This window comes from Colius striatus, chromosome 4 (genome assembly GCF_028858725.1).
Source record: "Colius striatus isolate bColStr4 chromosome 4, bColStr4.1.hap1, whole genome shotgun sequence".
NCBI classification, from domain to species: domain Eukaryota; kingdom Metazoa; phylum Chordata; class Aves; order Coliiformes; family Coliidae; genus Colius; species Colius striatus.
In genome coordinates this window covers 73,136,750-73,149,345 of record NC_084762.1, presented here as the reverse complement: position 1 = coordinate 73,149,345, position 12,596 = coordinate 73,136,750, and the positions used below count along the sequence as shown (strand labels likewise).

Here is a 12,596-nt window from a genome sequence, read left to right as displayed (position 1 = left end):
AGAAAACTAGTTCAGCAGAACAGTTGCAGGAGGCATCAGGGCTCACAGCCAATTGCAAGCCAGAAGCCAAAGATTTTAGGCTGTTTGACAAGAGACAATACCCCTCCAGCCCACTTGAACAGAGGTGCTGTGTCAAAGAGATACAGATGACAATTGCTCTTCTAATCAGAGTGATGATGTTATGGTTTGGAATGTTGAATAAAAATTCAGTGAACAGAGAAACAAGGCAGGGAAAAGCTGCAAAGGGAAGAACTGCCTGATCTGTAGGAGTGAAGACAGGCAGCGTTTTTAAGAGGACTGCAATGAACAAAGAAGACAGTGATGAGTTCTGCGTATTTCCACTGACAATTGATTAAGCAGTAACTGGCTTAGTTGGCAGCAAAACTAGCCACCATTATAAGGAACTACTAAACAGGTTTGTGCTGTGCTACAGGGACAGGTAGTTAAGAAACACTCACACTGATAGCGACTGTTCTCAAACTTGGGATCATTGTCGTTGATGTCGGCAATGAGGACGGTGATCTGACACACGCCGATCAGAGGCTCCTGTGCCTGGTCTGTAGCCATGATGGACAGAGTGTACTCCCTCTGCTTCTCCCGGTCAAAACTCCGTGTGGTTGTGATGACTCCTGGGAACACAGACAGCTCCTGTTCTATGTGTCAGCCTCGGGACTGAATTTGCAGGAAGAAACCAGCACATCTCTCGCAAAAGAAGTGTCTCTGCATGCAGCACAACCATCAAGCTCAATCCACACCAACCCTGCAATGTGTGTCTTGGACAAGACCAACCACAATTCCCCTGTCGCTCCTCTCCTCACGTGCCACACACTGCCAGGAGTCAATAGCTTTGTCTGCTGCTGCCTTGATAGGGAGCTTCAGCCTGAAGTACTTTGTGACCTCATTCCTCATGGAGCACAGAAGGACTTTCTCCTTCTCATCAAGAGGCATATACTAGGTTTAGTTCAGTGATAGTCCAAGTAACTGAATACTTCAAAGACATTATCACTCTGGGAAGAGACACACCACAGAAGGCACAAGTGATGTGACCAAAGCCATGGGAGCTTGAGGTTGTTTTGTTTCATTAAGCAGATTAAAATAGAGTAGAATCACACAGCTCAGTTAATAAATAGCAGTTTTCTCCCAGAATACAGCTTTTCCTCTCGTCTATCCAAGTCTCTCCCTGTCTCATTCTATCTAGGAGACTAAACTGGTCTCATGGAGGCCACTTCCAGACTCATAGAACGGTAGGGCTGGAAGGGACCTTTGGAGATCATCTAGTCCAACCCCTCTGCAGAAGCAGGTTCACCTCGATCAGATCGCATAGGAACATGTCCAGGCGGGTTTTGAAGACCTCCAAGGAAGGAGACTCATGCATCTGTGATACTAAGGATTAGAACTGTGCTGGTCCTTCCAGTCTCCTGTGCAGTCCTGGACACGCAAGTATCACAACTTACTGTTTTGACTATAGACATTAACAACTTTTATAACTCCTTCACCTGAAATATATCATTCACCTGAAATGTCTGTCACTGTCTTGCTCTGGTACAAGGATTTTACCTCTATACACACTGCCCTGGACCTTCTATTTCTGGATGACATGGGAAAAAATCCCATGGACACAGTGAAAGGAAGAACAAACTCAAGCTGTTAGGGTCACACTTTCTGTTCTGCATTTTTATAGCTGCACTTGATCCAATAGGAAGATAACTGATACAGAATTGCTTTTTATCTTCCTATTTAACTTGGGTTAGTTACCCTATTTAGTTTGCCATTTAAATCACTGTCATCTTAATTTAACCTATGTGCACAGCTGTCCAAACACTTTGTGTTTTCCAGTGTTTATTCCAAAAGCTGTTACAGTTAACCCTGCTGTTACACTGTTAAAGCATGTGCTCCCTTGGGTATACACCTATGGTAGCATTCTCACTACAATACAATGCCGTTTTCATTTTATCTCAGTGACCTGAAAGCCACTGACCTGTGTCTGGGTCAATGCTGAAGCCCAGGGAAGCTCCATCTCGGTGCATGAGCCCATACTTCACCTCTCCATTAATGCCGAGGTCTGCATCGTAGGCTTCTACTTGTAGCACATATGTGCCTGGAGGTTGATTTTCCAGAACCCAGGTGCTGTCACTGTAGTAAGCGCACTAAAAATACATCCAAACATCCAATGCTGTATATTACATAGAGACACATAAGTTTGCTGCACAATGGCAATATTTTTTCCAGCACATCTGAGAAAAACTCAGAAGAAAATAACTTCTATTACTTATACTCACAAAGAATTCAAGTGCTAAGGGAGAGGAAGGAAAAAGAGAATGAAGACTTTACACTACAAAGAAAGATGGCTGCATGTTCACTGACAGATGGATTCATTCTGCTCTGCACACACAGTCCCTTCAGCCCACCAGCAATCACCAGTAGTCAAGGAGAGTGTATAAACTTAATCATGGATGTGAAAGCAATACCTGCAGAAAGACATCTTACCTTTCTGAAGACTGGCTTGTTGTTATTAATGTCGTTAACTCCTACAATAACTTCAGCAAAGCTGCTGAGAGGGGTGGGTCCCCCCGAGGCATTGTCATCTATGGCAGTGATTTTCAGAGTGTATTGGGGCCCTTTCAGGTTGGGTGGTGGGTGTCTCCGTAGTTTAATGATACCTGCATTTGGAGGCACACAGTGTAAGTTTAGTTTACTGTGTAAACAACAACCAAACAAACAAAATGAAAAGAGTATCACATTTCTCTGCTGCTTTACTGTTAGGTCAGTTTTCAGTTTGGTGACAAAGCATAGGATTTAGCCATCTTAAACTGTACAGTCCTCGGACCAGGACCTCACATTTTGGTTTATATTTGAAGAAGGAGGATGATATCAAAGAGCTAATTCTCACTGCGTTGAAGCACCTCTATCTGCAGATTATATAAATATGGTGCTTTCTTATGATCATTGACATACAGGTGAAGCAGAGTTAATTCAGATGTGATGGAAAATAACACTGTTCTAAAACCTTTTTTCCTTACCTTTCTGACTATCCAGCTCAAAGTTTCCCTCCTCATTGCCTCCTGTAATCAGATATAGCAACCCATCTCCATCAGGGTCCTTTGCCCGAACAGTAGCCACTAAGGTGCTGGGACCAGCATCTTCCGAAATGAAAGTCCTGTAACTGATTGACATAGGGAGCAATTGCAGCACGTTCAGTAACAGAATAGCCATGACCATGTTAACCATCAGCCAAGGATTATAAAGTCACTATGAATGTAATTTTTTGTTTAAGTTTTGGATAGGCAATCATGCAATCTTTAGTCCATTTAAGACAAAGTTTTGAGCATCTCTCTTTGGCAAAGGGTTTGTATTTTAGGACTGACCTGCTGGAGAGCAGCTCTGCAGGGAGAGATCTGGGAGTCCTGGTTGATAATAAACTGACCATGACCCAGCAATGTGCCCTCGTGGCCAAGAAGGCCAATGGCATCCTGGGATGCATCAAGAAGAGTGTGACCAGTAGATCAAGGGAGGTTCTGTTCTCCCTCTACTCTGCCCTTGGTGCGGCCTCATCTGGAGTCCTGTGTCAGTTCTGGGCTCCTCAGCTCAAGAGGGACAGGGAACTTCTGTAGAGAGTCCAGTGCAGGGGCACCAAGATGATCAGGGAACTGGAACATCTTTCATACAAGGAAAGGCTGCGGGAACTGGGGCTGTTTAGTCTAGAGGAGACTGAGGGGAGATCTCGTTAATATTTACAAAAATCTAAAGGGTGGGTGTCAGGAGGTTGGGACATCCCTTTTTTCTGTTGTATCTAGCAACAGGACAAGGGGTAATGGGATGAAGCTGGAACACAAAAAGTTCCATTCAAACGTAAGAAAACACTATTTCATTGTGAGGGTGAGGGAGTCCTGATACAGGTTGCCCAGGGAGGCTGTAGAGTCTCCTTCCTTGGAGGTCTTCAAAACCTGCCTGGACACATTCTTGTGTGACCTGATCTAGGTGGACCTGCTTCTGCAGGGAGGCTGGACTGGATGATTTCTAAAGGTCCCTTCCAACCCCTATCATTCTATGATTCTCTGATTGTATGATTGTAATCCTGCATTTTTTGTGTATGAAATTTCAAAGGATCTTTTGGAAGATATCCATATGTACCATATTACATTGCACTGCAAAACAGGATCCTTTATCTCCTAAAGTTGAGAAACAGGACTAATATCTGTCATGCAGTGTTTCTTATGTCCTTATATACTGATGGAAAGCATCATATACTATGGAGATGGTGTAAACTAGTATACCACCATAGAAATTAATGAATTAATTTACTATTGTATACATTACAGTTATAAAATCATAGAATGATAGGGGTTGGAAGGGACTTTTAGAGATCATCTAGTCCCACTCCTCTGCAGAAGTAGGTTCACCTAGATCAGGCTGCATAGGAACATGTCCAGGTGGGTCTTGAAGACCTCCAAGGAAGGAGACTCCACAACCCCTCTGGGCAGCCTGTTCCATTGCTCCATCATCCTCACAGTGAAATAGTTTTTTCTTATGTTTCAGTGGAACTTTTTGTGTTCCAGTTTCATCCCATTACCCCTTGTCCTGTTGCTAGCTACTATAGAAAAAAGTGATGCCCCAACCTCCTGACACCCACCCGTTAGATTTTTATAAATGTTAATAAGATCTCCTCTCAATCTCCTCTTCTCCAGACTAAACAGCCCCAGTTCCCGCAGCCTTTCCTCATATGAAAGATGTTCAAGTCCCCTGATCATCTTGGTGGCCCTGTGCTGGACTCTCTCCAGAAGTTCTCTGTCCCTCTTGAGCTGAGGAGCCCAGAACTGGACACAGGACTCCAGATGAGGCCTCACCAGGGCAGAGTAGAGGGAGAAGAATCTCCCTTGACCTGCTGGTCACACTCTTCTTGATGCATCCCAGGATGCCATTGGCCTTCTTGGCCACTTGAACACATAATGTATTCTTGTATTAATATGTAAATGTTTTGGATTTTAAACCATGTCTACACTTTAAACTTAAAAAATATAGAAATGTTATTCTTGTAGGAAAGGAAAGAAGGCATTTTAAACAAATGGCCTCACAAAGCTAGCTTACAATAGAGTCTGCTGATGATCAAATTAGGGTGTAATGATTGCTAACTATCATCTTTATCTTTCATACATTTACACATGGATAATTGCTTTGAAAGCTAAAAGTCAACACAGTATCATTCCCTAAAGAGTTAGGTCCTTTATTCACTCTGTTCTCTCTATATAAAGGCAATATGATGGTATCACAACTGGTGGGGGTTTTTTTGACATAAACTAGAGATGAAAGGCCAACTAATAAAACCTTTCCTCATGCTAATTACTCCTTGACTTCACTAGTGCTTACAGTTGCACAAAACAAGACGTGACTATTTATCCAAGTGTTGTTAAGGTTACATAAATGACCAGCATCTGTAAAAGTCACAGCAAGTGCTCAAACTGGCTTACACAGACTGGGAGAAGACAGGAGCCTCGTCATTCACGTTGGCCATTCGAATGCGCACAGACGCCGTGCCTGTCCGAGGGGGATGTCCTTTATCGACAGCTATCACCACAAACTCATACAAATGGTTTGCTCGCTCAAAGTTCAGCCTCTGGTTAGAATTGATGACCCCGTGACGTGTGATGGAAAAATCAGTGCTCTGGATGAAGTAAGTCATCTCAGAGTTGGAGCCAGAGTCACAGTCTGTCGCAAGCACTATTAGAGAACACATTTAACAGGACAGTCATGCTGCAGAACAGGTTTGGTTATGTTATTTCCTACCAAGTCAACTTCAGATAATTTTTTTTCTATTTTTTGAGAACAGACATCGCCTACATCTGGTTTATCCATAAAATCCTTATTATTGTGGTAAAAAGCTGGAACTCAACAGGAGGTGAGGAATAAAAAAAAAAAGATAAACAACTCTTCCCCTCCTCCAACCCAGCCTGAGGGATGGCAGCAAGGGGGGCTTACAAGAGAGTCCAGACCCCAGTGCTACATAACATGCTCTGTACAAACAACAGTCAACATTGGTAATTACCACACAATCAATACACATGTTGGTAGAACATTATCAGTCATAAACTGTGGCCTCACTTTCTCTGGAGATCCATTCAAATTTAATTAGCTCCCAGTCATGTTATAGCCAAAGTGCTTTTTAATTACCTGGCGCTTCAAGGTACAAAGAGTGATTAAACGTTCCTCCCCAGAAAGTGTTTATTCAGTGTGTTGGGTGTCCCATCTGCTCAGACACAGTAACTCAGCAGAACAAAGAACTACAGCTCACAACACTGTGTCAAAAGGGAATTTTAAGAGCAGCAGCTCACCTCTTTAATTACCCTGACATTTCTGTAGCCAAACAATTAGGCTTCAACTCATACCCATGCTGGTATTAAACAAACTCTTTATTCTACCATGAGGATACAGATGGAGCCACCACTGTAGCACACAGCCTTTTGGAAGTGGAACAGTGATTGCAGTGCACAGACACCCTGGCAGACAGCTACAGTGTCATCCAAAAATGAGACAGAGAAACAACATCCATCACTATCAGAATATTAGCTGGATACAGGAAAGAGGAAGAGAAAGATTTCAAAAAGGATGTTTAGGGTGGTTGTGATATTTTGTTTAACTTCTCTCAAAATTGTGCTGTGAACAAATGTTTGGGTGTGTTACAGACAACAAAAGCAAGGGCTTTAGAGTTAATCACATTTTTGCTGTACTGAAAAAAACTAAATGTATTAAAAACTCAAGAAAGATTTAAACAAAAGTGACTTGAAACTGTAAGACCGTTTAGACAGACGTGAAGAAAGTGAAAACATCTGATTTTTAAAGTTCTGATTTACAGAACTCTACAAAGTCATTACTGAGACATTGTAACCATTCACAAAAATACATTTTTTGTGGTTAAGGTTCATAACTTTTTTTCTCCCCAGATGTTTTCTGGCAAATAGAGAATGCCATGCTTACTTGTACATGATCAAAACGTGCCCTGCTTCCCAATAACAGCTGGGAATTCCATTCTCCTTCCATTTCATTCCATCCTGCAAACTGATGTGCATTGCAAAGGCATTTTGAGGATCATATAGCAATCACAAGTAGGTCTCTGCTGGCTCTGCCCATGCTCTGAGCTGCCTTAGTGCAGGCTGACTCCAGCTCACAGACTATATGTTAGCACAAAGTTGCCAGCTACAACAGCAAGCTCTGCTGGCACAGTGGTGCAGCTGAAGGAGTCTGCTAATCCCTGCTGGGACCATACCTCTCTGCTTTTCAGATCACAGCTTGCTTGCATGCAGACATCTTAAAGCACATGCACTGAGCATAAATGTACCTATAAAGACTAAGTAGGCAGACTGACTCAGTGAGAGTAGCATCAGCACTACAATCATGATACAGGCCAGACTGCGTGTGTTGAAATAAAAATGGTTGATGCCTAGACTGTACATTTTCACCATCCAGAGTTTTAACAAATTGCATATAACACAGTATCTTTTCCATTCATTGACAGCAACCCAATCAGCCACAGAATGGCAAAGCCTGTCTTGAATTTGCGTTTCTTTTTGCTTGTGGGACACCTGAGCTTGCAACACCCCAACCCTCAAGGAACTACAATTAGAGTAAGAGCTACTTTTTCTGAGGTGATACTTGCTCTGGCAGCCAGAGTTGGTGGAAGAGTACCTGCTCAGCACAGTCTACAGGTAACTGCACATCCCACTTCCTTGCAGCCGCTGCCAACATTGATCCGCCCCTCAGCACCAGGTGAGTGTTCACACACCCTTTTTTACTGCTTGTCACTATACTTCCCCCTCGCATTTTCTTTTCAAAGAAACCTCTTTCTGTTCCAAGTGCACCCTGTGTGGCAAGACAACCAAACAGAATGCAATTGTGAACCATACTGCCCAGCTTTGTGGTTCTGATTGCTTTGGACATGGGGCATACTCCCCTTTCCCACAACTGGGTAAATTTCCATTACAAGTCTCCTGGGGAGAAGAGCACTCATCTTTTCAACAAAAAACACATGCTTAGAAATTTTTAGAAGCTGATCATTCCAATCAACTTATATCTTCCCAAGAGCCATTAAACCAGAAAATGCACCACAACAAACTCTGAACTCTCTTGATAAATGTTCAGAGAAAGCAGTTCCTGCAGCCTTGTTAACAGCATGTCTCTATGCAAGGGAAGCTGAGCTGCTCACCAGCACTGCGACCTGCACACGTTCAGCTTCAAATTCAGGAGATTTGCATTATTATCTTCAAAAGACGTGTCTTAGACATGCAATTTTTTGCTAAGTCTTGCCTTGGCACTTACCCATTTCTCACAGAATTCATCACCCTCATGAGGTCTCATCCCCTCTTCCCATTACCTATCCCTGTACCTGCTCCTACTTCCAGTTTGAATACTGACAGTGAGCCTATAAGCATTCTTCTGTTTTGAGGCAGAATGCATCTGTGGCATGTAAGACATCATGACAGACTACATCAGATCTCAAGACATGTTTGAGGGCATTTATCTGACACCAGTGAAACAGGTTAGAGAACAGACTTGCGTTCCCTGTCTGCCGGACTCCAAAGACTAAGACAAGAGATGCACCATCATCCAAGCTTGGTCCTTATTTATGCAACCACAATACTTTGAGTGACCTTGAAGTTTTGGTTGGAACTTGGGCCTAACAGCTCTAATCTTTCAACAGGATTTTAGCTTCTAAAGATGTCACCTGTGCACTCAGGGTTTATGTGCAGGTGATATGTAGCTATTTTAAACACAACAAACTTGGAAGGATGACTGGTGAGCCACAACCATAAATATAGACATCCACAGGCTTTTTGAAGTTTTCTCTTTTAAGATTTTCTAAGTCAATTACACAGTGTTAATACCTATTTGATGGAACTAGCTGCCTGTTTAAAAACCTTTTTTTTTTTTGTCTTTAACACATTAAGGAAAGAAAAACTGGTTGCAGCTACTTCCAGGACACAAAAAGATGACCAAGCTGAATTAAAAGACAGCCACAAAATTTAGAGGAAACAAACTATGGCAATCCAGTAAGTCACTATCTGTCAGTAGCCCTAACTTCTTAACTGTTCTTGGGATAACACAAGGCCCCTCCTTGGGCACAGCACAGTAGTCCTTACCTGCAGGCACTCTCAACTCTACTTCCAGGGTACAGAAAGCCCATGTACAGACCTCTAGGAAAGCCACTATCTATCCACACCTTACAAAGGCAGTGCCCGCTGTGGAAGAGGTGGCACTTCCTCACAGTAAGAACATGAGCAGGTCTCTGGCAAGACTGAAACAAAAGGTACTGGGATGGTCCTCACCTTGCAGCAGAGATGTGCCAACAGGAATAGTTTCAGGAATGTTGTCTCTGCTGTAAATGGAGTGCTGGAATTCAGGAGAACAGTCGTTTTCATCAGTGATATGAACCATGACCTGAGACAAAATGACAAGTTGAGAGGGCATTTTAGTTTCTACACTGGGGAAAATGGACATCTTGTTCTGCGCACTGCCTGGGCAGTCATTGCTTTTGCTGCTGTCCTGCCCTTACACCTCTGGTGCTAAACTTTTTCTCACACTACTCCTGCAACACAGAGAAGCATTATCTCCTCTGCTTCCAGCAGATGAGAGGCAAAGCCAAAGAGGAATAACAAGAGATATTTCACAGAACCTAAATCTGAACCCAGCTTAGAGCCCAGCCTTCTGCCTGGACCACCAGGCCTGCTCACTCCCAAGCATCCTCAAGTTTTCTAGGCTATCTGTGTATCTGCTCCTACTAACGAGGTTGCAGAGACAGTAGGAAGAAAGAGAAGCGATGCAAGTACCTCAGTCACGCTGCTAAGAGTGCTCTCAACTTCCATGGCCTTCAGCAAGAGGTGATAGAGGTGGTGTTCATTCTCATAGTCCACGGCGTGGGTCAGGCTGAGCTCTCCACTCTCCTGCCTCACTCTGAAGAGCCCACCAGGGTTTGTCAGCAGAGTGTATGAGAGAGGCTGGCTCTGGAAAGAAACAGCCTCAACAACTGCTACTCTGTAAAGAATGAGAGAATAACCCTTTGCTTCAAAACAACAAAAGCTGTGCCCTGAGTACCTACAAGAGGAAGATGAGGATGAGGAAAGGCGAATTGCTCACTCTCTGTCAATGCTGGGCTCAGCTTTGTATTTAGACAGGTAATTCCCATGCTATGGGGAGGCCACCTACCCTCTCTTCTCTCACCAAACTCACCACTTGAAACATCAGGGCTGGGCTAACAACCCATTTCAACACTCATTATCATGGAAATACCATTTTCTTCAATATCTTTTTCTTCTCTATTGTACTCTTCCAAATACTTGACAGCAGTTACAGTTTAGCTTCAGCTACAAAGATAACTGAGCTGCCATACTTTTGCCTTTCTTCTCTTATGCTTTCAGAGAAGGAACAGGTTCAAAGATGGATGGTAAACCCACAAAGCATAGGGCCTTTGCAGATCCTGCTGTCTACCTTGGCAGGACATGAAATGGATGTCTGCCTTCCTACAGTGACTTTCATTTTGAAGCTCCATCTCCCACACCAGCCTCTGGTCAGTGTGACGATAAACTTTAAGCCCATCTCAGTGAAAGCTCCAGTGAAGAAGAAAAAATGCCCTCCTCCTCCTCATTCAGTCTCTTTTAAGGAGTAAGTGGCACATGTCCAGCAATTTTTCCTACTTTATCAACTTATTTTGAGGTTTCCTACTCCTTAAAGGCCCTCTGGCACAGCTCCAGCTGTTACTTGGTGTCTTCAAAGCCCACGCTGCTCTCAAGCAGCTGAACTAGGACAATAAACCAGAGCTCAGCAGCATTTCCCCTCTGTGGCCTGGCTTAGCTACTCTTCATGCAATGGCTGAGCCCCTTGGAGATTTAGCTCTATTTCAGCTTCACACAGGTGTTGTTATCTCAAGAGTCTGGCAACAACTTGCTTTTCTAGAAATAGAAATGCAAGTTAAATGGGATACAAACAACTCCAACCCTTATTAATTAAAAGTCTTTTTCTAGAAAAGAGGAGACTGAGGGGGGATCTCATTAATATTTACAAATATCTAACTGGTGGGTGTCAGGAGGTTTGGACATCCCTTTTTTCTATAGTAGCTAGCAACAGGACAAGGGGTAATGGGATGAAGCTGGAACACAAAACGTTCCATTTAAACATAGAAAAAACTATTTCACTGTGAGGGTGAGGGAGCCCTGATCTCTAAAGGTCCCTTCCAGTCACTATCATTCTATGATTTACCTGGAACGCTTCAGGAGATGCATAGCCAGTAGTTGGGCTCTTTTAATTAACAATGAAATGCAACAGGACTCCAATAGCATTAAAACAATAATAATTTCAGCAGAATTTGGGCATCCTAGGCTACACCATGTACCACACAGGAGACTCTCAGAGACCAGAAAAGGCATCACTTCTTTTAGAACACACAATGCTATTTTTAGAGAGTAATAACTAAACACACATGCATAGCCCTGAGAAGAAATGACACTAAAAATATTACTCTATTGTGCTCCGTGAACTTCCTCTCAGATTGTAGGGAGGGAGCTCACCTAATGAAGTACAACTTACTTTTCCCCTGCTGGAGTATTTTCCGGGACAAACACATCGTAGGACATGTTGGTGAACTGCGGAGGTCGGGAGCCCGCCAGGATGGAAACGGAGGCGTAGGGGCTTTTGTTGCCATACTCATCCGTGGCTTCCACAGTAACCACGTACTCCTTGTTCCATGTCAAAGGCAAGCCCGTCGTCATGATAATGCCAGTATCCTTATCTACTCGGAATCGCTCTTCACCACCTAGCGATATGTGTACAAAGCTGATCTTAAAAATGCCCCACAGCAAGAACCTTTGCATCTTCACTATGTTAAAGTCATCTGCCTACGTCCTTGCATGCATTTCTTTCTTTCCTCTCCAGCTGTGCACCTTGCCTTTCACTCACACTGTGTTCTGTTGACTGGTGCAGCATAAGAGAGATGAGAACGAGTGAGAAGCAAAGCCTAAGCTAACAGTAAGGCCACAATCGATTTCAAAACAGGAGCAGAGCAAACAAAGTGGGAGCAAGTAAGATTCCCACTCATATAACAGTTTTACTTCAATCGCCTCCAGCACCTGCTAAATCTTTAACGATTCCTGAAGGAGAATCAACTAAATGGAAAAATGGGAAATTGCTAAGAAAAACTTGCAACTTAACAGAATGTTACCTTTTTTTTTCTTTTCTCAGAATAGCCCTACCTGCAATGAGTGTGTAAGTTATCCCAGTGCTGGTGTTTTCACTGCTACTGTAATATGCGACAAGCTGGTAAACGAGAGTGCCCTTTCGGGCATCTGGATCCACACGTGCCAGGTAGGGGTATGGGTACATGCTCCAGGACAGAAGTTCCTCTTCTGGGGCAAAGAGTGTCACGTGGCAGAGGTACCAGTCATTATCTGCAAAAGATGGGTTTCTAGTCAGGTTGTTCACAGACTTTTAGCTGTAGTACCTGTAAACAAACTGAATCACGTTTGTCCTATCGCATGCACAAAATATTCAGTACAGAAAACGGACTTTGGCAGCTCCCCGTGCACTGGCTGCGCTTAACAACTGATTAAAAATACTTT

At 43.3% G+C, this 12,596-nt stretch overlaps 1 protein-coding gene across 1 annotated transcript in view; it reads right to left on the bottom strand.

The window, feature by feature from the left end:
- LOC104559832 (neural-cadherin) overlaps positions 1–12,375 on the bottom strand; it is a 41,497-nt gene extending 29,122 nt beyond the window's left edge. Inside the window, exons 1-9 of the mRNA XM_061995889.1 lie at positions 12,231–12,375; positions 11,569–11,794; positions 9,816–10,020; positions 9,315–9,426; positions 5,466–5,715; positions 3,021–3,163; positions 2,488–2,660; positions 1,979–2,147; positions 459–629 (exon numbers count right to left, since the gene is read on the bottom strand). Coding sequence (XP_061851873.1) covers positions 459–629; positions 1,979–2,147; positions 2,488–2,660; positions 3,021–3,163; positions 5,466–5,715; positions 9,315–9,426; positions 9,816–10,020; positions 11,569–11,794; positions 12,231–12,360 — 1,579 coding nt within the window. The 5' untranslated portion in view covers positions 12,361–12,375. The remainder of the gene's footprint in view (positions 1–458; positions 630–1,978; positions 2,148–2,487; positions 2,661–3,020; positions 3,164–5,465; positions 5,716–9,314; positions 9,427–9,815; positions 10,021–11,568; positions 11,795–12,230) is intronic.
- Between the last annotated feature and the right edge of the window lie 221 nt (positions 12,376–12,596).